Source organism: Microcaecilia unicolor, chromosome 4 (genome assembly GCF_901765095.1).
Source record: "Microcaecilia unicolor chromosome 4, aMicUni1.1, whole genome shotgun sequence".
Classification (NCBI taxonomy): Eukaryota; Metazoa; Chordata; class Amphibia; order Gymnophiona; family Siphonopidae; genus Microcaecilia; species Microcaecilia unicolor.
Genome location: NC_044034.1, coordinates 160,672,459 through 160,699,105, shown reverse-complemented (window position 1 = coordinate 160,699,105; position 26,647 = coordinate 160,672,459). Strand labels below are relative to the sequence as shown.

Here is a 26,647-nt window from a genome sequence, read left to right as displayed (position 1 = left end):
GATGCAGTTGGTCCACCAGCTGCTCGACCTTCTCACCAAAAATATTATCCCCCCGGCAAGGGACGTCGGCCAGTCTCTGCTGGGTGCGGTTGTCCAGGTCAGAGGCACGCAGCCATGAGAGCCTGCGCATCAGTATACCTTGGGCCGCAGCCCGAGATGCCACGTCACAGGTGTCATAGATACCCTTGGACAGGAACTTTCTGCACGCCTTCAGCTGCCTGACCACCTCCTGATAAGGCCTGGACTGCTCCGGCGGGAGCTTATCGACCAGGTCCGCCAGTTGCTTCACATTGTTCCGCATGTGGATGCTCGTATAGAGCTGGTAGGACTGGATGCGGGTCACGAGCATGGAGGATTGGTAGGCCTTCCTCCCAAACGAGTCCAGAGTGCGAGACTCCCGCCCCGGGGGCGCCGAGGCGGTATCCCTCGAACTCCGTGCCCTCTTGAGAGCAGAATCCACGACCGCCGAGTCATGGGGCAATTGGGGCCGCATTAACTCTGGGTCCGAGTGGATTCTGTACTGGGATTCTGCTTTCTTGGGAATGATGGGATTAGATAGCGGTCTCATCCAGTTCCGAAGCAGTGTCTCTTTGAGGACACTGTGCAACGGCACCGTGGAGGACTCTCTAGGTGGTGATGGATAGTCGAGGACCTCGAGCATCTCAGCCCTCGGCTCATCCACCGAGACCACGGGGAAGGGAATGCAAATAGACATATCCCTTACAAAGGAGGCAAAGGAGAGGCTCTCAGGAGGCGAGAGCTTCCTCTCTGGTGAAGGCGTGGGGTCCGAGGGAAGACCCGCAGACTCCTCTGAGGAGAAATATCTGGGGTCTTCCTCTTCCCCCCACGAGGCCTCTTCCTCGGTATCGGACATAAGCTCATGTAGCTGAGTCCTTAACCGGGCCCGGCTCGACATCGAGGCACCGAGGCCTCGGTGTCGTCGAGCGGTGGACTCCCGCGCCGGCGGGGACGAAGCTCCCTCCATCGACGTCGACGGGGACTCCACCTGCGTGGCGGTCGAGACCGGCGCCGCAAGCGGCGGCGGTGTCGACGGCCTCGGCACCGGGCTAGAGCTCGCCGGCGCCACAGTCAACGGCGCCGAGGGCGCAAGCACCCCCGGCGCCGGCACAGCTTGGCGCATCAGCCCTTCCAGGATCCCCGGAAGGATGGCTCGGAGGCACTCGTCCAGGCCCGCTGCCGGGAAAGGCGGGGGGGCCGGTAGAGGTGTCGGTGCCGGAAGCTGCTCGGGTCCAGGAGACTGCACCGAAGTGCTGGGACCCTGACGCGTCGGTACCTCCACTACCGAAGGGGATCTCTCCTCTCGACGCTGACGCTTCGGCGTCGACTCCTCGCCGGCACCAAGAGCCGGATGCATCGAAGGCGACCGATGATGGTGCTTCTTTGATTTTTTGCGGTGCCCGTCATCGACGCCAGGTGGAACGGAGGAGGAGGAGGTCGATCCCTCTCGGTCTCGAGGGACCGGGTCAGACAGGGTTCGGTCCCGAGGGCCATGGGCAGAGGGAGTGACCGGGGCCGATTGCCCACGCGGCCTCTCACCCCTACTCTCACCGGAGGACCGGCGGGCCGACGGGACCTGTGCTCCTGGGGTCGATGCCATCGGTGCCGATTTCTCGGGCCTCGATACCGGTACCGAAGAACCGGCCGTCGATACCGATGCCGTCGAGGTCGACGTCGAGGGGCCGGCGCAAGTTCCAAAAAGACGGTCCCGCAGAACTTGCCTCGCAACCTGAGTCCGTTTCCAGAGACCAAGACACAAAGAACACGACTTGATATTGTGCTCCGGCCCGAGGCACTGGAGGCACCAAGCGTGGGTGTCGGTCTGCGAGATCGGCCGGCCGCACCGACCACACTTCTTAAATCCACTCGGGACCTTCGAGGACATCGACGGAAAAATCGCGTCGGCGAAGTTAAAGTCGTCGATGGTGGCGGTAAATCACACCTCAAAAAATAATCGACCGCGTGGCCACAAGGCCGCAACGCGACGCCCTCGCTAGAAAACGAGGGAAAATAAAGCGCGTGCTCTCTCTTTTTTTTTTTTTTAAAGGAAAAAAGGAAAACTGGAGCGCGCGGCAACAGAAACAAAAAATAAACGAATTCGCGAAGAACGCGACGGTTTTCTGGGGCTGACTAAGAGAGAGCGGCAGTCGCACGACTCTCTCCAGGCGCGGAAAAGAAAGGACTGGCGGGAACGGTCGCGCACGGGCGGGAAGACGGCCGCGCATGCGCGGTGGGTGTGCCCTGCGTGCGGACTGCCCGCGAAGCTTCTTCCGGTTGGTGGGGGCTGCCGCGGACATCACCCAGTCGTGAGAACAAGCAGCCTGCTTGTCCTCGGAGAATCCAGATTTTCAGCAGAGTTTACAATCATGCACAGCAATGTTTTTCCAGCAGTCTCAACGTGGCAATTTTCAGAAGCCATTAACCAGAGATAATGCCATGCAAACCACATGCATTCTTTAAGGGAGGGGAAAATGCAAATGTCTAAAAGAACTTTTACCAGGGTCAATTTTCAAAGAGAGTATACTTGTACTTTCCCCTTGAAAACTGGTGCAACATCTGCAGATGAAAGAACCCATGGACTCTGCAGCTTTTCAACAGTTGAAAACTGTCTTAGTAAAATAAGACCAAAAAAAACAAAAAGAAGTGCAGGAAACAAACCCCTATGGATGAAAAGGCAAAAAAGGGAAGAGGTGGACCAAAAAATCTCTAGCAAAACCAACCAAGCAACCTTCAAGAGCTGCTTCTACTATTTGTGACAGCTAGGCTGCCGCTCTCCTTACATCGAGAAGGTAAATCTTATCCCAGTAGTGCATGTCATGATAACATCAAGGCTGGATTACTGCAATGCACTATACAATGGTATGACTACAAAGGGCCTGCACCAGCTTCAGTTGATTCAGAATGCAGCAGCAAGACTCATAGAAGGTTGCAAGCAACATGACCATATCACACCATTTTTGCAAACACTTCATTGGATACCAGTACAATACAGGGCTAAATTTAAAACTATGTCTGATCTTCAAGGCCCTGAAAGGGAATGGCTCTTAGTACCTAATAGGATGATCCGCCACACATAGTTAAGGACACTAAGGTCCTCTCAAGGAATATCACTAACCACACCCTCTCCATAAGACATTACACGATGTGATACCCGAAAGCAAGCCTTCTCCGAGGTAGCCCCCACACTCTGGAATGCACTGCTTGAAAGGCTGCGCTTAACACAAGATTATCTCTACTTCAGGAAGCAGGTGAAAGCTTGGCTCTTCAACCAGGCCTTTAATGGAAGAAGTAACTAACTTGTTAGTCTCACACACACACACCAAAGGAATGACACGGGCTGCACATACTGCAGAAGGACATGTTTATCCATTCCTACCATAGCTGAGATAATATTTAACCATTTTTCTGACCTCATGTGCAACTTCCTTTAAATCAGTCACCTTACTTCTCGCTTACCTATCTATATGTTACATCTTTGCTTTACCCTTCACTATCAATTAAAATGTTCTATTACATATTGTGTTGACATTGTAAGTAGTACACCATGCCATACTTTGAGGCATATTTTCAAAGCACTTAGCCTTCCAAAGTTCCATAGGTTTCTATGGAACTTTGGAAGGCTAAGTGCTTTGAAAATATGCCTCTTTGTATAATTTGAATATTTTTACTGCTGTAATTGCCTATTGCTCAAGTTTGATCTATTCTTACTGTACACCGCCTTGAGTGAATTCCTTCAAAAAGGCGGTAAATAAATCCAAATTAATAAATAAATAAACCAAGAGAAAGTAAAATTTGTTTACTGTCCAAAGCACCTCAAGAGAAGACCAGTGTCGGGTCTTTTTCTTGAGAGGTGCTTTGGACAGTAAACAAAATTTTACTTTCTCTTGGTGCTGGAGGTTTTTTGGTCCACCTCTACTACCCCCTCCCTTTAGTAAGATAAAGTCCAGTATCTGAAAATCTTTTCTGTGTTGGCAGGTGCTCCAGGTTATACTGCCTCTCCACTAACATATGACAAAAGAAACAAAGTATAATCTTTTCTAGGTTTCCAATTCAAATAATGCTCAGGTTGGTAACTACTAAAAGCAATCTGCTGGCCTATGTCAGAGGAAATAATGATCTCAATTGTTAGTTGCTCACATCACTGAAATCTGGTCTCATGCATAACTATTACAAATGAAATTGTTAGATTTAAGAAAGGGGAAAAAGGCCAAAGTCACACAAACTATCTACAGGTCATTCTCCAAGCTACACAGGCAGGATATGGACTGTGCTTTACATTACAAGGGCAGATAAGTCCTGTTTTTCTAGGGCTGTTAGTCTTGCCATCTAGTATGGAAAAAGTCACAAAATCAACCAGGAAAATCAATAAAATTGGTAACAACTAATTTTTGAGTCCGCTCTTACCCATTCAGCCTCGTCATCATCTTCACAGTCTCCAAAGCAGGAGCCAGACACGCCATCCTGGGAACCTTTCTTCAGGACTCTTATGCCTTGCAAGTCCATCCGACAGCCTTTTGCCTCCAGCGCTCCCTCAAATGCTTCAAGAGGCCATGTGTTTTCAAACTCATCTACCAGAGCCAGCATTTCTTCAGACATTCGAGGGTCTCCCATATCCTCCTGTCCATCACTGGCATTGCTTTCTGCCACAACTATGTCTGATAATAGAGGATCGAATATCACTTCATTTAATTTAGTTTAAACCTTCATTTCTGCTTTTTTGCTTAATAGAAACATACAAGACATATTAAAAACACAGGATAAACAAATATATTTAGCATTCAAAAAAAAGCCCAAACAAAAAATCTAATCCTTGGCTTCTCAACCCATTCCTTAATTTCCACACCCTGCCTCACATTCCTTAAAAGTCACCATTATCAACACAATGTGTTCTGGGTGCTATACCACTGTGAAATCAGTGACTAGATAAAGCCAAAAATCCAAAATGCTTCTAGACAGTCTAAATATTTAAGGGCTAGTATTTAAAAGATCTTGGTGTCTAATAGGAGTTAAAACCATAAATCAAAGGACTGGAGACAAACAAATTCAGATGCCTATGGAGGTAATTTCCCTTCTATGCCTTTTGCATGTTCATAGGCCATTAATTTCACAATGGCACTACAGAAAAAACAAAAACTTCTCTAGATTTGTTGAGGTTTTTCTACATTTATCTGTGGAAAAAATACACTCATACTCATGATTCAGCACATAACACAATACTTCCATAGACTAGTTTATTTTAGTGACATACGACATTAAGGGGCTCATTTTCAAAATAGAAAACATCCAAAAAGCAACAGATGGACATTTTTTGCCAAAATGTCAAAATGCTATTTTTGAAACCCATTTTTAAGACTCTTTTCTATGCAGATCATATGCAGTGTGTCTAAATCAAAAAGGGGCAGTTGGGGGCAGGATTTGGGCATTCCCAAAATGTGGACGTTTTTCTGCCATAATGGAACAAAGCAAAAATGCCCAGGGCTAAAAGTTGGATGTTTTGGTCTGGATCTCTTTAAAAAATGACTAGGTCACCACTAGAAGAATTATGGCATGACTTCCCCTTACTCCCCCAGTGGTCTCTAACCCCCTCCCACCTCCCCAAAGATGTGAAAGAAACAGTACATACAAGCCTCTATGACAGCTTTAGATGTTATAGCCAGTTCTATTACAGCAGTAAGCAGGTCCCTGGAGTAGCCTTGTGGTCAGTGCAATGCACTGTAGAGAGAAGGGGACTCAGGCCCATGTACCACTGCTACACTAGTGGTGGAAACTGTGAACCCTCCAAACCTCCCAAAAAACCTAGTGTACCCAATTGTGCACTCTACAATAGCCCTTATGTCTCAGTTGTTGTCTATAAGGGGGTACAGTAGTTTTTTTGTGGGTTTGGAAGGGCTCACCATATAATATAAGGGGGTAACAGTGAGATGTGTACCTGGGACCTTTTATGTGAAGTCCACTACAGTGCCCCACTGGTCTCCTGCAATGTCTTTGTGGCTGGTCTACTAAGAAGGCTGCCCCCCCCCCCCCAATACATCACAATAGCTTGTTTTTGTGCATTTTTCCCTTGGACATTTTCTTTTTGTCTAAGACATTGGTCCAAAAACAGGCACTATTTTCAAAACAAAAACTTGGGGAAGTTTTTCTGGTTTGAAAATGGCCATGTTTGCTACCGGATTTTTGGATGTTTTCTGCAAAACGTCCAAAATCAGATTTTGACATCACATCGAAAATGCTAAGTCAGTAAACACTAATGTGCTGCAGGATCAAGTTTTGGAAATCAGTGAAACACTGCTTGAGTCTAGTGAGAATCTGTGTTGGATTCCACCTTTTTTGGTGCAACTGGCAACCATAGCTTTACAAAAGAATTTTTATTCCAAAAAAAGGTATTTTCAAATTAAGGGCATTGCTATGAGAGCCACCAAGGCTCTGATACAGCTAAATATTTATGTTGCAAATTTTGAAACTTTTTGCCTGTTCTCCTTATAAATCCTACATTGCACTTTTTAACTGTTTTATAGATGGTATTTTCATCTTGTGGATTGGTTCAGTTATTTAATTGCAAGCATTTTTGATTGTCTATGTTAGGTGCTGAACTGGAGAGGAATAATAAAACTAGGCAATTTTTCAGCCAAAAGCTTAGGCTCCTATTTTGGATAAAAGCTCACCTGTAGTCACCTAGGTCAGGTGTTCAGTTTTCTTTTAAAAACTAACATAGGGGTCAATATTCAGTGGGGGAAGGAGAGGGTCCTGCTCATTTAATCCTTGCTCGGTAAGCCATCTTTGGATATTCGTAGGAACTTCACCACGAGAAGCTGCAGTGCCCAGACAAGGCCTCAGTATTGAATATGAGAGGGTGGCTAACAAAACAAACACTGGTCACCATGGGCTGAATATCATCTTATTTCCTAGTAACTCAAGAACGGACAGCAATTTCAAGCCTCACCACTATGTAACATAGTAGATGACGGCAGAAAAAGACCTGTACGGTCCATCCAGTCTGCCCAACAAGATAACTCATATTTGCTGCTTTTTGTGTATACCCTACTTTGATTTGTACCTGTGCTCTTCAGGGCACAGACCGTATAAGTATGCCCAGCACTATCCCCGCCTCCCAACCACCTGCCCCTCCTCCCAACCACCGGCTCTGGCACAGACCGTACAAGTCTGTCCAGCACTATCCCCGCCTCCCAACCACCAGTCCCGCTGCCCACTATGAAAAAAAAAAAATAAAAATCTTGCCTTCTTACAAGAAAAGAAAAACTGGGAGTAAGGTAGAGAATTTGCTGGTACACAACAGCTCAGAAAAAGACCCAAGACCACACACACACACACGTGAATGCTCATAATTCTAACTGGCTTCTTAAAATATCAACTAGCATATACAATGGAACTATCAAGACACCAGCTTAGAAAAGAGGGGCAGGAAACAAAAATAAAGGTCAAAAAAAGAAAAAAATAGATGCAGAAGCCCACAAAATTGCAAATACGACCTACTTCCAAGTCTTAATGAGGAAGATTCCTCTATGGCATCATGACTGATAGTTGTGCCTCTCTCCAAGGAAGCCTCCTCTATTGCTGTTACCACCAGCTCCTCAGGGACTTGGAGATACTTCTGCTGTTCATGGCTCCTTTCTAGAGCTGTTCCCTGGCAGTGACCTTGTAGAAACAGAAATGTTAGACTGGATGGATTGTCTAAAAGCTCAGCTTACCATTCATATTAAACTCAGGTCACTAAGGGTGGAATGAGGGTGACAGTGTTCAATGGAAAGAAAGCGTGCCCACTAAATGGCAAGAGATTGTTCCAAACAGCCAGACAAGGGCTACTATAACTATTCTCAACTTTGATCTTCATGGCCCCCCACTCATTCTATGTATTATTGTAAAACACAGATGTTTATATGATGTTCATTATATAAGTATAATAGGTCTGGAGCTCAAGGTACTCAAAACATGCATGTTAATCTGATCCTCAACACTAATATATGCCAATAGATTCCATGCACATTTAGTGTTCTACTGAAATACAAAGCCGCTTGAGAGCCGCAAGGACTGACATGGACATTCACTGGATCAGTTCTTTTGCCACTAAAATGCAACCATAAGAGCCAAGCGTTTAAGAGGTTTCCTATCACAGAACACGCTATAAAAATTTTTTTTGCTGTGTTAACTACAAAAAGGATTTCCAAACACAGTGTCAACTAAAGAAAAATACTTGCTTCTGTCATTTCATAGGAATTTAGAAGGCTCTCCATTTATCAATACAGCAGTGCTTTAAATGGTCTGTTCTAATCTACGTTGACCCCATACTAAACATGGCTGCCTGTGCACAAACTATTTGTTCTGCTCTGTATATGTTTTATCCACTCCTACCCTAGCTGAGATAAGATATTTTATCACCTCTGACCTCATCTGCAACTTTCTTTAAATTAGTCTCCTTATTTTCTAACTCTTCTTACTCTAGCTACATGTTCTATCTTTGCTTATACCCTACGCTGTCTATTAAAATGGTTTTTTTTGTTACATTTGTACCCCGAGCTTTCCCACTCATGGCAGGCTCAATGCGGCTTACTTACATGGGGCAATGGAGGGTTAAGTGACTTGCCCAGATTCACAAGGAGCTGCCTGTGCCTGAAGTGGGAATTGAACTCTGGTCCTGGAGGACCAAAGTCCACCACCCTAACCACTAGGCCACTCCTCCAGTGGTTAGAGCACTGGTCTTAAAATGTTGGTACTGGAACTCGACGGGGGCTGAAAAGGGGGGCAGGTGGAGGCTGGGGCGAGTTACTGGACATGGATGGGAGGGGTGGAGGGAAGAGAGAGGAAGTGAGATGAACATGGATGGAGGGGAGGGAAGTGAGATAAACATGGATGGAGGGGAGGGAAGCGAGATGAACATGGATAGAGGGGAGGGAAGAGAGAGGAAGCGAGATGAACATGGATGGAGGGGAGAAGAGAGGAGAAATGCTGGACATTGATGGAAGGGGGAGAGGAAAATGCTGTACATGGATGGAAAGAGGAAGGAGATGCATACTGATGAGATGAGGGAAAGGGAAAAGAGAAAAACTGCACATGGATGGATAAAATAGGCAAAAGCTGGATTCAATCTATACCTCCTCCAGTCAAGTCCGCGGAGGACCCAGCTTTTACCTATGGATGTAGGGCAAGAAATTAAGAAGAAAGGAGGAAAGTAAAGAAATAAATGGAAAGGGAGCTCTGGAAATGAAGTTAAGGGAACAGATAGAGAGAAGCAGAAGCAGAATCAGAGACTAGGACCAACATGATCAGAAAAACAAAGTCACCAGACAACAAAGGTAGAAAAAATCATTTTATTTTCATTTTAATGTTTGGAAGATGTCCAATTTGAGAATTTGTATCTGCTGTCTTATTTTGCACTGGCTATACTGGAGCTGTAACAGCTTACAGAAATTATTTATAATGAAAAAAAAATCACAAGTTATTTTTTTCTCCTTTACTGGTATAGTATTTTCAATTATACTGCTTATATGTGCCAAGGCTGGTATAAGGGGTGTGGCTACTATGGGTGTGGCTACCATAGAGGCAGGGCCATAGATGGTGACCCCATAATGAGTACCGGTACCTTTTTTCCTACAAAAAAAAGCACTGGTGATGGATAAGTGTGGGCAGGTGTCTTATGCTGCAGTCGATGACCTCTTCCAAGACAGCAGACTCCACGTGGTCCACCTCTGACATTATGTACTTCAACATGTCCTTTCAGGATCAAACGTTCCTGCATGGCCCTAAGCAAAATGATACAATTTCCTATCCCACTAGAGTGTGCACACTTGGATGCAGCAGTTCCAGGTTTATTGGAGTCAAAAGAAACAAAGAAGCTAGTTGGATTTGCTAAAAGTCTTTCACGCTTCAAAGCACATTCAACTTCATAGTCGAGAGAGAAATGTCAAAAAGACAACTGACTGATGAAGGTGGAAATCCAAAACCATCATAGGCACAGAACTACCCTACCATTAAACTACTAAGGGGCCCTTTCAGTAAAGCGTGTCAAGTTGTGCATGCACTATGCAATAATTGTCCAAAAGATATCTTTGGAAATGAGCTGTAAGAAACAGATCTGAGTAATGGCTCTTCCAAGCTTACCTGAATAATTTTAATGGACTTTTCTTCCTTTCCAAACCTCTTGAAATCCCACTAATTTAGTTGCCTTGATCACATCCTCCAGCAACATATTCTATGGCTCAATTATGTGCTTTGTACAAAAAAAGTTTCTATGATTTGTTTTCAGTCAGCTGTCATTTCATGGAATGTCTTCTTGTTTTTGTGATGTCGGAAAGGTTAGACAAATTGCTCCCAATTTAGCTTCCATTATATCCCCTTCAATTGCCAATACTCTGATCCAGTGATTCTCAACCATCTTTGGGACACAACTCAGCAGGTTTTTAAGATACCCACAATGAATATGCATGAGACATTTGCATACAATGGAGGTAGTTCATGCAAATCTCTCATACATATTCATTGTAGGATTCCTGAAAACCTGACTGGCTGGGTATGTCCTAAGGACTGTGTTAAAAACCCCTGATCTAATCTGAAGAGTCCTAACCTGTTTAGCCTTTCTTCATGAGGGAAGTGTTCTATCCTCTTATTTTTGTTGACCTAGTCTGATCCTTCTCTAATTCTATGTCCTTTTTAAGATGAGGTAACCAGAAGTGCATATACTACTCGAAATGCAGTCATGCCAGGGACTTCTGTTGCATCCCAGTAACACAGCCCAAGCACTTACTACCTGGATGTTGAGAAGGTAGTTTCAGTTCCCTGAAACCATCTGGGACATCAGATTAAAAAAAAAAAAACAGCAAAACAAAATCAAATGATGATGTTGAAAAATAGAGACTGTTCAAGGCTCTTCAATTCACTAATGCAGACTGCAGTTGTGCAAAAATCAAGAAAACTGAATACAAAATATTAACTAGGGTTTTCAAAAGGAGAAAGTGGAACTCAGAGAGGTAGCAAACCAGAAGACACAAACATCAGGCTCCATAAAACACAACTGAGGTGGCCCTGCATGACTATGAAATATACAGCTCTAGAAAGCTCATACATCATTGCTTACATTTCTTTGTTTGGGCTCCATCAGAAGACATCAACCTCACTTGTGATCACTATATATTACTAGTCCTCTGAGAAAATATATTTTTACCTTTATCTCAGTAAGGATGTAGCTGACAAAGCATTTTCAAAACATGAAAGGGACCTTGCACCAACTTGGTAATGTGTTCTTTCAGCTTTAACTGTGAGATCCACACAACCAGATTCTAGCCCAACTGCTGAAACTCACCCTTCCAGCCATTACCCCAAATCCCAGAATTCAAAAGGAGGTACAGAATGACCAAACCAACGTAGTCTTTACCATATTAAATTTCAATCAATCAATCATAAATCGTACACCATTCCTCAAATGGAAGCTTCTCCTCTACATCCCTATCTACAGTGGATACAACCTGGGGAAACATAAGAATCACCATACTAGGTCAGACCAATGGTCCATCTAGCCCAGTATCCTGTTTCCAACAGTGGCCAATCCAGGTAACAAGTACCTGGCAGAAACTCAATTACTACAACCATTCCATGCTACCAATACCAGGGCAAGCAGTGGCTTCCCCCGTGTTCATCTCAATAGCAGACTATGGACTTCTCCAGGAACCTAGCCAAAGTTCCAGAGCTTAACTATTCTTTGAATGAAAAAAATATTACCGCCTATTTATTTTAAAAGTATTTCTATGCAATTTCATTGAGTGTTCCCTGGTCTTTGTACTTTTTGAATGAGTGAAATCGGTTCACCTTCACCCGTTCCACACCACTCAGGATTTTGTAGATCTCAATCATGTCACCTCCTCAGTCCTCTCTTTTCCTAGCTGAAGAGCCCTAACCTCTTTAGCTTCTCCTCATATGGAAGCAGTTCCATCCACTCTTATCAATTCTGCTATATCTTTTTTGGAAAAAAACAATAAAGCGCTTGAACAAAATGCACTGTGTGGAATGGCAACCAGAGAGGACTGGTTGCCACACCACACAGTGCATTTTGTTCCATTTATACACTCTGCGAAGCTGATTAATCTGAACCACCATGACTCCTGAGGAAGGCACTGTGCAGTGTCTTTTGGGTCAGGTTACTTTTGGTAAATAAACTCTTGAATGCTCTTACACTTTGTTTGCCTTGGTCATATGGAACTTTTCTCACTTTCACCCATGTTGTTTTTGTTTGACTTTCTGTGAAAGTTGTGAGGACTCCCCCCCCCCCCTCCACACCTCTTTCTTTTTGCTTGGAAACTATATTCTGTAAGGATTCATTTTTATATATAGCCAGACATTTAATTGCTGCTGCTGTGAAAGAGGCTATTAGAGCCAAAAGAACAGCCTTAAAAAGAAAATAGAAAAAGGATCCAAATGAAAATAAAAAGCAACATAAGCACTGTCAAGAAGCCAGATGCGAAGCATTGATAAAGAAGGCTAAGAATATGAAGAAAAACTTGCCACAGAGGCGAAAACTCATAGTAACACTTTCAGGTATATCAAAAGCAGGAAGCCTGCGAGGGAATCTGTGGGATCAGGAAGGCGCACTCAGGGAGGACAAGGCCATAATGGAGAGACTGAATGAATTCTTTGCTTCAGTTTTCATGGAAGAAGCTGTAAGAGATCTATCTAAACCGGAAATGGTTTTCAGGGGCGATGATATGGAGGAACTGAAAAATCTTGGTGAACTTAGAAGATGTACTGAGCCAAATTGACAAGTTAAAGTGTGATAAATTACCAGGATCAGAGGGTATACACCCCATGATAGTGAAAAAACTCAAAACAAATTGCTGATTTGCTGCTAGTAATCTGTAACCTTTCGTTAAAATCGTCCATAGTACCTGAAGACTGGCCAACGTGATTCTGATTTTTAAAAAGGATTCCATGGGTGATCTGGGAAATTACAGACCAGTAAGCCTGACTTCAGTGCCAGGCAAAATAGTAGAAACTATTATAAAGAATAAAATTACGGAATACATAGACAAACATGGTTTAATGGGACAGAGTCAACATGGGTTCAGCCAAGGGAGGTCTTGCCTCACCAATTTGCTTAATTTCTTTGAAGGTGTGAATAAACATGTCGATAAAGGTGAGCCAGTTGATGTGTATCTAGATTTTCAGAAAGCTTTTGACAAAGTACCTCATGAGAGACTCCTGAAAAAATTAAGGAGTCATGGTATAGGAGGCAACGTCCTTCTTTGGATTACGAATTTGTTATTGGAAAGAAAACAGAGGGTAGGGTTAAATGGCCATTTTTCTCGATGGAGGAGGGTGAATAGTGGAATGCTGCAAAGATCTGTACCGGGACCAGTACTATTTAATGTTTATAAATGATCTGGAAATCAGAACAATGAGTGAAGTGATTAAATTTGCAGATGACACAAAACTATTAAAGTTATCAAATCGCATGCGGACTGTGAAAAATTGCAGGAAGACAAACTGGAAGACTGAGCATCCTAATGGCAGACGAAATTTAATGTAGACAAATGCAAAGTGATGCACACTGGGAAGAATAATCCGATTCATAGTGTCCACTATAGAACTCAGCACTCAAGAAAATGACCTAGGTGTCATTGCAGACAATACGCTGAAATATTCTGTCCAGTGTGTGGAGGCAGCCAAAAAAGCAAACAGGATGCCAGGAATTATTAGGAGAGGGATGCAAAATTAGACCCAAAAATGTAATGCTTGTGTCGCTCCATGGTGCGACCTCACCTTACGTATTGTGTTGAATTCTGGTCACCCAGTTAGTAGCACCATTGCATGCTACCAATCCCAGGGTAAGCAGTGGCTTCCCCCATGTCCATCTCAACAACAGACTATGGACGTTTCCTCTAGGAACTTGTCCAAACCTTTTTCAAACCCAGATACTTGACTGTTACCACAACCTCCATCAACGAGTTCCAGATCTTAACTATCCTTTGACTGAAAAAATATTTCTTCCTATTCGTTTTAAAAGTATTTCCATGCAATTTCGAGTGTCCCCTGGTCTCTGTACTCTTTGAACAAGTGAAAAATTGATTTTGCTTCCACCCGCTCCATACTACTCATGATTTATAGACCTCAATCATATCCCCCCCCTCAGCTGTTTCTTTTCCAAACTGAAGAGCCCTAACCTCTTTAGCCTTTCCTCAGGATCAGAGTTTCATCCTCTCTATTATTTTGATCGCTCTTCTTTAAATCGTTTCTAATTCTGATATATATTTTTTGAGATACAGTGAGAAGAATTGAACTCCATACTCAAGTTGAGGTTGCACCATGGAGTAATACAGAGGCATTACATTATTTTTGGTCTTATTTTGCATCCCTCTCCTAATAATTCCTAGCATCCCATTTGCTTTTTTGGTGGCTGCCGTACACTGTGCAGAAGATTTCAGCATATCGTCTACAATGACACCTAGGTCCTTTTCTTAAGTGTTGACTCCTACAGTGGACCCTAGCATCAGATAACTAGGGTTTGGATTATTCTTCCCAATGTGCATCACTTTGAATTTGTTTGTCTATGTGTTACAGAATGGAAAAGCAAAAGCAAATGATATCTGAAAAGGAATATAGTACAAATGAAAACCAGAGAGGGTTTCTGGACTGGTCTGGTAGGACCAAAGGAAATAAAACTAAGGTAAGACAATTTTTCCTTCCTTTTCGTCCACAAGCAGACCAGGCCAGAACAAATGGGATGTAACAAAGCAGTGTCCCTTTTTGGATGGAACTAAAAATGGTTTCAAAGAATGTAGCTGCAAATTCATTCCATTATACTTGGTATTTTGGAACAAATACCTCAACCTGGCAATGAATAAAGGACTACCTACTTGTCAAGGAGATGCCATACACATGAGATCGAGTATGACCATAAACTGTAGCCTCAATTCACCATTTATAGCTGCCACAGAGGAAAGGAGTGGAGTTGGAGGTGGGGGGGTGGGGGGGGGGGGGGGGAGGAATCTGGCACCACCAAGTGTCACTAGCTCAGGCAAGAAATGAGCACAATTCAACCAGTAATGATCCTCTGCTCAACAGACCAGGAACAGACCAGGACAGAGCTGACAAACAAGTCCCAATAAGGAACTGCACAGTCCATCCACTAGGAGACAGAAAAATACTGAACACTCTATGCTGCATGATACCCTTAAAGGGCAAATCACTTGTAACTTCCTTTTTTCTGTCTCCTCCTGCTGGTTGATGGACATAACCCATTTGTTCTGGACTAGTGCAACCAAGGTACCTATGAGCCTTTACAAAATATGCTGACAAAATAAGCTTTGATAAATGCCAACACACATATTTATATATTTTCTTAAGCTGGTGTAAATAGATGCATATACTTTGCGAATCTGTTTATTATATACAAAGTGCATGTGCACTGAAACTTTGCTTCTGTCCTCTGCTCTGCCCAAACTACACTTCTGGAATGACTATGAACAATTGAAGGGCTTATTTTTAAAGCCCACTAAGTTCACATAAATTGGATTGAGTTTAGAGGGTTTTGGAAATAAGCTGAGGGAGATATAACAGAGGTTTCTAGAATCCTGAGTGGAGTGAAAACTGGGAGAAATGTAATTAAGGTACTAAAGTACATTTAAAGCAAATCAGAGAAAATAGTTACGTAAAAAAAAAAAAAACAGTTTGGACAAATTCCTGGAAGAAAGGTCCACAAAGCCCACCACTTATCCTAGGGGTAAGTAGCATGGTATCTTGCTACTTTTGGCATCCTGCCAGGTATGTGTGACCTGAGTTGGCCACCGTTGGAAACAGGATATGGGGCTAGATGGAGTTTTGATCTGACCACTATGGTAATTCACATGTTCTTGCCTTCAATGTCATTAAAGGCCTTGTCTGCACAAAGAGGAGAAATTATTCTTACCTGTTAATTTTCTTTCCTTTAGTCCTACCAGACCAGTCCAGAACCCATGACTGTGCCTGCCAACCAGCAGATAGAGAAAGACTAAAGAGTTATGGGCTCTACCCTATGAAGGCACCATGTAGCCAAGTTGTGGGCTCTTCAGTATTTTTTTTTTTTTTTGTCTGTAGCAGATGGTAATGGGTAGACCGTGCAGCTTCTGGACTAATTACAGAAGGAAACTTCGGGTCCAGTGGAGAACTGGTACCCAGCTGAGAAAAAAAAACAAGTGCTCAGGGAACATCTCAAAGTATTCTGAGATTTTCTCCCACCCCCATTTTGGTCAGACTAAAAGTGAAAGAGGTTCATACTTTTTTAAGCACCAAGAGAGCCTCTCTATTCTGCCTTAAGGATTTCAGAGGTCCCTGTTCAAAAGCCACCTTCTGCAGAAGATCTCACCTAGGTAGGCACCAGAAACTCTTTCCAATTCATCAGACTATTCAATTTCTCATTATAGCTAAGTAGGAAACACCTGGGTGATGTGTAAGGGTAGGGAGGACAATTGCTAAACTTTATCCTTTGTTGTCTGAGGAAAAAAAAATAAAGAACTAAACAGACAAAGATAGATGCCTTGGTAAAGGCGGTTACCAAGAAGACCATAATTCCAGTAGAAGGGGGCTCTGCTCTGAAAGATATTTAAGATTGCAAATTGGATATTTTAAACATGTTTGAAGACTCAGTGCTCAGTCTTCAGGTGACTTATGTTCTGCCACACAGACACTGCCTGTCTTTGCTGGATATAACAGGGTCAAGGTCTATGATTTCATTACAGCTTCTGCATGAGGAATGGCATTAGCAGCGTCCTCTCGGTGCCTTTTATGGCTCCATAACTGGTCTGCAGATACTGCTTCTAAAACACACCTCAGTAGACTTCCTTTTTGAGGCAAATTCCTGTTTAATGAAGATCTGTATAAGTTGGTGAAGGACTCGGGGACACCAAACCACAAAGGTTGCCAGAGGACAAACCCAAATCTTCTTTGGAGCATGGACTTTCAAGACTCAGATTTTGACATGCAAAGAGATACAGGCCAATCCTTTCAGAGTTCTCATTTTAAACTGCATTAACACTGCCTTTCATTCAGAAAGGGAACTTCATGGATCTTGTGGCTTAGGTGTTTCCAGCAGATATCTTTCCATAGTTCTAGAGCATAAGTTCTCAACCTGGTCCTCGGGACATACTAAGCCATTCCAGTTTTCAAGATATTCACAATGAAATATACAAACTTTCTCTTACATTTGCATGCATTGCCTCCACTGTATGCAAATCTCATCTCATGCATGTTAATTGCAAGTATCCTGAAAACCTGACTGGATGGGTGTGCCCAGAGGACTGGGTTGAGAATTCTAGAGGAATGAACCGAATTACATCTGTCACCATCTGCTGTAGACAGAGAAGATCGAAGGCTGCATGGTGCCCTTATAGATCAGAGCAGAAGTTTTTCATTGATGTCTCCATCTGCTGGTTGACTAGCACAACTCACATGTTCTGGACTGGTATAGCAGGACTAAAAGGAAAGAAAGTAACAGGAAAGAATAATTTCTCCTTTATGTTCAGACAAAGCTTTTAACAAAATGAGCTTTGCATTTGGAAAAAATTGTTGGGATAATTTTATTAAGGTTTTTCATCATGGAAGGTCTGTAGTAAAACTGCATAATTGTTTACGTGGACATACTTATGCATGCCTACAAGATTTGCAAAAGAATTCAATGAATGTAGTTTGGGTGGAGCACACGTGGGATTGCGATGCATTATTTGTATTTTATAAAACGTGTGCATCAGCATTTGGGTGCTAATGGGGCTGTTTCTGGGAACCTATTTGGTAAAGGCATATTTTGCCTTTAAACAATAGGCTTAAAAACAGGTGTTTCTTTGCTAATTGGACACAGGTAAGAATAATTTGCAATTTAAGCAAATTTAAGCCTGTTTTACGTGTGGAAAAGACCTTTTAAAAATCTGTGCTATCATATAAATGGATGCAGAGCAGAGTTGCAATTTATACATATATTTTATAAAATTTGGACAGAATAAAGGGTTTTTGCTCATATAACGGCTTTTTTAAAAAGATTATCCTATGGTTATGTGTGTAAAAATACTGCACAGCGACAAAAAGGCACAACCTTTTAATGTGACCCCCGTGTAGGCATATTCAAGAAAAGAGTTGCAGCTTCCAGTTTATAAAATACATGTGTACTTTACACATGAAAATTTGTGTCTCTTCCTGATACCTCAATGTAGCTGTGATTTCTCCGCCCCCCCCCACCCGAATATTTCATAAAGGTACACAGGTACCGCTGTTTTTATAAAATAGGCTAGAAATTGGCACCTGTGTGGCCTTCACATATATGTGAGCTGTTATAAAATAAACCTCAAAGTACGCACATACACACACACACATTTACAATTACCAGTTAGTTTGTATTAATTTTAACATGCTTTTAGTAAATAGAGGGGGGTTATTTAAGAATCATCTCTATAGATAAATAGAAGCATATACACATGTAAATAATGATTTTACAAAATTAACTGTGGAGAGCCACACCATGCAAAGATGTCAGGGGATATGATTGGTGTGTGGACAGGGCATGATCTGGGCAGGCAAAAAATAGACATCTATTCCCCATTTTATAAGGGACACACACACTTTGGCCACACATTTTCAACATTGCTTATACACCAAGCCAGTCAGGTTTCCAGGACACAGAAAATGAATATGCATGAAAGATTTCCATACAATGGAGGCGGTACATGCAAATTTATCTCATACATAATCATTGTGGACATCATGAAAACCAGACTAGCTTGGAGTGTCTCCAGGACTCTGTTGAGAACTCCTGGTCTAGGGGGAGCAGAAGTGACCCCAGTCAGTTTAGCTTTGTTGGTATCCAGGTTCAAAATTGCACTGCTGACCCCTAAGGATCAGTGAGTTGTAAAGGACAACCACTTAGAAGGTAATTTTATAACATTTTGCCTAGGTTTCGAAGGCAAACAGGTGCCTATTGTATAAAGATATGTAGGCACCCCTATGTCTTTATAAAATACCAGCACAAATGCTGCAGAAGAAGTGCCTAAAATGAAGTAGTGGGTTAGAATTTTATCTCTGCATAAGGCTACCATCCCTGGTGTGGCATACTCCATGGTTTTCTTCTTTAAATAGTTTGTACTGTCCAGCTTCTGTGTTTTGCTGTTTAAAAATATACTAGCATAAATCCTTCAGAAATCGTGCTTAAAATGAAGCTGTGGACATTTATGCCCGCTCAGAAGTGGGAATAAAATAGCATATATTTATAAGTACATATCTAAATTGTGTCTCTGCCAACACTCTGATACAACCTGCACAAGAACAAGCTTACACCCGAGTTGAATAAAAATACCTGCATTCTGGCTAACGTGTGTACTTTTACACTTGGGGTAATTCACACATAAACACACACACCGTAATAAATATGTGAAAATGCCTTTATAAAAATTTACCCTCAGAGTATCACACTTACAGTGAAACAGCTGTGAAAAATTTCACTTTCTACATCTAAGCATTTTCCAGTCAGTTATGCAGAAATATTACTTCTAGCTGCACTTAAAGGAAGCTCTGAAAACATTCTGGATAGATATTGACTTTACAGGTCCAGGGTTCTAAATCCTTGAATAGAAGCAGATTAAAGAACAAGAGAATCCCTCTGCACCCCCCCCCCCCCCCACAACTCCTACACCAATTTTCAAATACATAACATAGCTTGGTTAAAAATAATCTTTAATAATTAACAGAGGATCTGCTTATTTTCAACTACTCGCTTCCCTCCTGCTTCCTGCCATGGGTTGCAACTGTTCCTTGACCATAATGACGTGCATTATAGGCCAGAGCAAATTCCTAGTGCCGCCTGGGAGTGGGGCCCAAACACGGAGGAAAGACTTCTAAATTTAACTCACCAACCGCGTCAGCAGATAAGAGACTAGAGAATGCGATTAGTGATGCCTCTCACATGCTGCTTTGCTGCTACAATATAGAGCAAGAGGAGAAGCAGAAATGTGGCCGGAATTTCAATTATGGCCTCAAATAACTTTATTTTCTTTGGAGAGAAAGAGAGAGAGAGAAGAAGTATATACAAGCATGGAATACTGATTGCTTTATCTTGGCAGGTTTATATTGAGCACTTGAATGGTACAATACCAATAATGTCTTTCAACATTATTTATGACTTCTGTTTATTTAAATTATTTATTAGCTAATAAGATAATACAGGTGTTTACCAGCCCTATGGATCCCATTCTAGTATGATTCTTGCTGCTAGGGAATTTCCTGTCCCTTTAAAATGGAAGCAAAATACATAATGTTCAAACCCATAAAACATATACTTATAAGAGAAGAACTAGTAGGCAAGACAAATATTCTGATACCTAAATCATGACTGGTTACATAGAACTGCAGCCTTTTTTTGCATGTAACATTGTTCTATGCACTAATGCAGGTGCTTATAAAAGCATAACTTTAAGCAAAGAAAGAGTTAACTGGCACGTATGCCTGCACCTTATAAGTGCCTAAATTGTGCAGGAACTTTCAAAGGTATGTTACAAGAGGCTCATAAGTACAAATGGAGGAGTGGCCTAGTGGTTAGGGTGGTGGACTTTGGTCCTGGCGAACTGAGGAACTGAATTTGATTCCCAGCACAGGCAGCTCCTTGTGACTCTGGGCAAGTCACTTAACCCTCCATTGCCTGCTGCATTGAGCCTGCCATGAGTGGGAAAGTGCGGGGTACAAATGTAACAAAAAATATATATATATATTGACTTTACAAATAGGTTCAATATATAATGCCACGAGAAGGGATTCTTTTTCATATTCTTCTGTCTAAAGAAATAAAGTTAAAAATGCACTGACGTAAGAATTAGTTTCACTATCTATACTACAGTTTACACTTCTAATGCGAAAGAACTATAGAAATAATAAAAAATTAAGAATAAAAAGCCATAAAGTCTTGATTACACAAGTCTTTACACCTTTTGTTGTAGAAACCCCAAATTAGCTCTGTACTCAAAAATTGCTCTCACAAGGCCCACAATAAGTTAAATATAGCACTACTGTCCATTCACAGTAATTGAGCTGATTCCATACTCCTGCATGAAAAGTTACACTGTTATATAAAATGAATTTGAAGCAAAGCTCTAACCATGCAGAACAGAGCTGCCAATAAAAAACACTCCTTTACGGTACAGTTATTCAAAGGTATGAATTGGAGGATGGCTCTAAGAAAATTTTGACCTATCTGAACATCCCTTGTGGCCACTATCAGGACCATCATTGAACAACGGGAACGGTTTCTCAACTAAGACGGTGCCTTGATCAGGCTGTCCCTCCAAAGTCAGCAATTGTGCGTTAATGGAACTGCTGAGGACAGTCTTGATGAAGCCTAAGATTAATCTAAGAGAACTTCGGGTGTGTTTGGCTGAAGATGGGGAAAAAATGCTGAGGTTACTCCACACATATGCTCTTGTCAGATGGTGACAAGAAGGAAGCCGTTGCTGAAGAAAAGCCAAATGATGGCACCACACAGTGGTTACAAAGAAACATTTAAGGGATACTGCACACATGTGGGAAAATTTCTATAACTGGTCTTTCATGCTCAAATTTGGACCGAGTTCTCCTTCCTGAAGCAGCGCCTGCAAAACGAGGGGCTGTTGTCGCAGGTGTGAGACCCTGTGAATGGATTTAAGCTAAGCGAGAAGTGGATATCTCTAATTGATGCGGGTTGGACGGTATATTAAACACTGTGGGATTTGTGATCCTATGTATGGTGATTCTAGATTCTGAATCCTACACTTAAGAGACCACTCAGATAAAAAAATAATAATTAAAAAAAAAACCACAAAAAAAACTTAACTAAACTAGTCAAGTGTGTTTGGTTTGTGATTTTTGTTTTGTTTTGAACTCATCCATCTGCGCTTCATTGTTCCTATTATTTTTGATATTGAAAATTACTGTAAGATTTAGCCAATCGTTTTTTTCTCCACAAATTAGCAGGGTGGTTTTTTTTCTTGTTTTTGTTCTTTAACAAACTTGTTTTTTTTTTTCTATATAACAGGTATGCTTTATGAACAGAGATAATAAAGAAGTCTCCCAACTGAAGTGGTATAGGAATGGCACCTCTTCGGCAGTTTGGAAGTTTCATGTTTTTTTTTAAAGAAAAAATTTGATATCTAAGGATTTATAGGCATGGCATGGATGTATGATCACTTGTTAATTTTGAACTAAGTGATATATATATTGTGATCACTCTTTTTTGTTGCATTACTTAGACAATATATATATCCCCATTTATTTCTACATTTTATTTATTTAATAGGATTTATTTACCGCTTTTTTAAAGGAATTCACTGAAGGCTGTATACAATAAGAATAAATCAAACATAAGCAACAGACAATTACAGCAGCAATAATATTAAAATAACAATACAAAGTACAGCATAGTATACTACCGACAATGTCAACACAATACATAATAGAACATTTACCAGAAACAAAACTGAGGTGTACAAAGCACTAAACTGCATATATTAAAAGAGCCAGTGTCCCAAATATTAATGGATTAACCAAAAGTGACCTGGACAAAAACTGGATTGTGACCTGGATTTAAATACAATCAGAATAGAAGGCAAAGGTGTTGGTATGGAGCATGTTCCATACAGGAAGAGTAAGGACAGAGAAAGCCCAAAACCCTGTTTATTGTGAGAAGCAGAGAGGTGAGGTAGCCGTGTTAGTCCACTCTTAAGGTTATCAATAAAAATCAAACAAAATAAAACATGCAAAAGAAAATAAGATGATACCTTTCTTACTGGACATAACAATACATTTCTTGATTAGCTTTCGAAGGTTGCCCTTCTTCGTCAGATCGGAAATAAGCAAATGTGATAGCAGATAGTATATATAAGTGAGACATCCAAGCATTACTTTGACGGTCTGTCAGGGTGGGGGTGGGTAGCAGGTATGCATGGGGACATCAAAGCATTTAATTGATATTCTAACAGGATGGGTGTGGATAGGTGAGAGGAGGGTGATAAACAGGCAAATACAATTTTATGGTTTATAATGGGCTAGAAAACCCAGATCCTTATTAAGTCCTGTCTGTTGGGTGTCAAAATATTCAATCATTCTGAATTCAAAGGTCTTACTTTCCTGTATTGTTTTAAAGTTACCTTTCATGATTCTAACTAGTATGAAATCACTGTTTATCACCCTCCTCTCACCTACCCACACCCATCCTGTTAGAATATCAATGAAATGCTTTGATGTGCCAATGCATACCTCCTATCCACCCTGTCAGACTGTCAAAGTAATGCTTGGATGTCTCACTTATATATACTATCTGCTATCACATTTGCTTATTTCCGAGCTGACGAAGAAGGGCAACCTTCGAAAGCTAATCAAGAAATGTATTATGTCCAATAAAAAAAGGTATCATCTTATTTTCTTTTCCATGTTTTATTTTGTTTGATTTATATTGATAACCTTGTGAGAAGCAGAAATAATGACATTTCAAATTGGGGGGGGGGGGGGGGGGGGGGGGGGGAAGAAATAAATCAAGGGATTAAAAACAGAAAGTAGAACACTAAGGCCCAGATTAAGTAAATGGAACATTTTTGGATCGCCTCTACCATGCCTCCTTTTCAGCTGCACGCTACGGGATTTAGGTGCACAAACATAGTAACATAGTAGATGATGGCAGAAAAAGACCTGTATGGTCCATCCAGTCTGCCCAACAAGATAAACTCATATGTGCTACTTTTTGTGTATACCTTACCTTGATTTGTATCTGTCATTTTCAGGGCACAGACCGTATAAGTCTGCCCAGCACTATCCCTGCCTCCCAACCCTCCGGCTCTAGGACAGACCGTATAAGTCTGCCCAGCAATATCCTCGCCTCCCACCACCCGCTCTGCAACCTAATCTCAGCTAAGCTTCTGAGGATCCATTCCCTCGGAACAGGATTCCTTTATGTTTATCCCACGCATGTTTGAATTCCGTTACCGTTTTCCTCTCCACCACCTCCCGTGGGAGAGCATTCCAAGCATCCACCACTCTCTCCGTGAAAAAAATACTTCCTGACATTTTTCTTGAGTCTGCCCCCCTTCAATCTCGTATCGTGCCCTCTAGTTCTACCGCCTTCCCATCTCCGGAAAAGGTTTGTTTGCGGATGAATACCTTTCAGATATTTGAATGTCTGTATCATATCACCCCTGTTTCTCCTTTCCTCCAGGGTATACATGTTCAGGTCAGCAAGTCTCTCCTCATACGTCTTGTAACGCAAATCCCGTACCATTCTCATAGCTTTTCTTTGCACCTCTTCAATTGTTTTTACATCCTTAGCAAGATACGGCCTCCAGAACTGAACACAATACTCCAGGTGGGGCCTCACCAACGACTTATACAGGGGCATTAAAACCTCTTTTCTTCTGCTGGTCACTCCCCTCTCTATACAGCCTAGCAACCTTCTACTTACGGCCACCGCCTTGTCACACTGTTTTGTTGCCTTCAGATCCTCAGATACTATCACCCCAAGATCCCTCTCCCCGTCGGTACCTATCAGACTCTCCCCGCCTAATACATACGTCTCCCGTGGATTTCTACTCCCTAAGTGCATCACTTTGCATTTCTTCGCATTGAATTTTAATTGCCAAATCTTAGCCCATTCTTCTAGCTTCTGCAGATCCTTTTTCATGTTTTCCACTCCCTCCCGGGTGTCCACTCTGTTACAAATCTTAGTATCATCCGCAAAAAGGCAAACTTTACCTTCTAACCCTTCAGCAAAGTTATAGAACAGGGCACAGATGTGTGCACAAAATCTAATTACTGCCAATTTTTAACTGCAATAATTGATGATGGCTTGATAGTTAATGGCTTGTTAAGTAATTAATTTTCAAGCACATCTTCGTCCCACATTCAAATGCCAGTGCCATATAAAGAATCGGGGGGGGGGGGGGGGGGGGGGGGGAGTAAATAACTTTGGGGAAAATTTACACGGTTAACATCCCCCCTCCTCCTTCCCACTTACCTGGCTAAATTTAGGCAAGTAAAATTGCTAACTATATACATTTAGCCAGATAAGAAACAAGCAAGAATGGGCTTTTCAAATTTGTGTGGGTAGATTCAGTGGCACTTTTAGCTAGATAAGCACTGCTGAATATTCAAATAAAGATAACTAGGTAAATTTACTCCTGGGCTTTAGCTGTATTGCATTTTAAGTACCAACTCCTTTCTAACCAAACACAAAGATCTTGAACTATATAGTAATATAGTAGATGACAGCAAAGAAAGACCTGTACGGTCCATCCAGTCTGCCCAACAAGATAAACTCATATGTGCTACTTTATATGTATACCTGACCTTGATTTGTATCTGCCATTTTCAGGGCACAGACCATAGAAGTCTGCTCAGAACTAGCCCTACCTCCCAGCCGCCAGTGCTGCCACCCAATCTCTGCTAAGCTTCCAAGGATCCATTCCTTCTGAACAGGATTCCTTTATGTTTATCCCAAGCATTTTTGAATTCCATTACCGTTTTCATCTCTCCATGAAAAAATACTTCCTGACATTTTTATTGAGTCTGCCCCCCCTTCAATCTCATTTCATGTCCTCTAGTTCTATCGCCTTCCCATCTCCGGAAAAGGTTTGTTTGCAGATTAATACCTTTCAAATATTTGAACATCTGTATCATATCACCCGTTTCTCCTTTCCTCCACAGTATACGTGTTCAGGTCAGCAAGTCTCTCCTCATACATCTTGTAACGCAAATCCCATACCATTTTTGTAGCTTAAATTCTACTGTCAGTAGAAATGAAATGGAAGTCGATGGATTTCAAACTTGCTAAGGAAAGAGGGACAGTTGGGAAGTAGTGCCAGGCAAACTTCTACGGTCTGTGCCCCAAAATTGGCAGGAAGAGACAGATTAAGTATACTACAGTTTAATCATGAAGTGGAACCTGTGCAGAGTGTCAAATCAACTCTAGCCACTTTGCTGGGCAGACTGGATGGACAGCGCAGGTCTTTATCTGCCAACATTTACTATGTTACTATGTATGGAAAGTTGAGGTGAAGTAACATACCAGATAACGACAGAAAGTCCAATTGTCACTCTGGTATGCCCAATTATTTCTGTCCTTGCAGACAACTGCCACCTCGTGCCATAAAGCATGCCCATGTGTATGCTATCACTCTTTAACCAAGACAGTTTTTGTCATCTTTCTCTTTTCTACAAAACGTTTGTAGATGAGCATACAAGATCCCCCACTTACTTCACATTCAGTCCTCTTCTCAATCCATGTCCAACTACAATTCTTGTAATGATCAAAGCAGCTACTATTACTAGCACAATTATGGGCCATTATTAGGATGGACTAGGCCATTATTAAGATGGACGGGGAAGATCCGCTGCTTGTTTCTAGGATGGGCAGCATAGGATATATTGTACTGTTCTGGGATCTTACCAGGTGCTTATGACCTGGATAGGCCTTTGTTGGACCTTTGGTCTGTCCCAGTATGGCAACACTTATGTACTTATGACTGTTGCCCAAATATCTAGTCTCCTACATGCTAGCCTACCAGCAACCTGCTGTGTCAACATGAGGCGCAGGTAGCTTCCCAGGGAGACACAGCTACATTAGCCTCAGCAGGTACAATATTCTGCCCAGCATCACTAA

General features: G+C 42.0%; 1 protein-coding gene across 2 annotated transcripts in view; it reads right to left on the bottom strand.

The window, feature by feature from the left end:
• Positions 1-26,647, bottom strand: part of TTC17 (tetratricopeptide repeat domain 17) — a 194,194-nt gene that overhangs the window by 41,856 nt on the left and 125,691 nt on the right. For both annotated transcript variants that reach the window (XM_030200804.1, XM_030200805.1), the window contains exons 18-19: positions 7,510-7,671; positions 4,423-4,673 (exon numbers count right to left, since the gene is read on the bottom strand). In XM_030200804.1, coding sequence (XP_030056664.1) covers positions 4,423-4,673; positions 7,510-7,671 — 413 coding nt within the window. The remainder of the gene's footprint in view (positions 1-4,422; positions 4,674-7,509; positions 7,672-26,647) is intronic.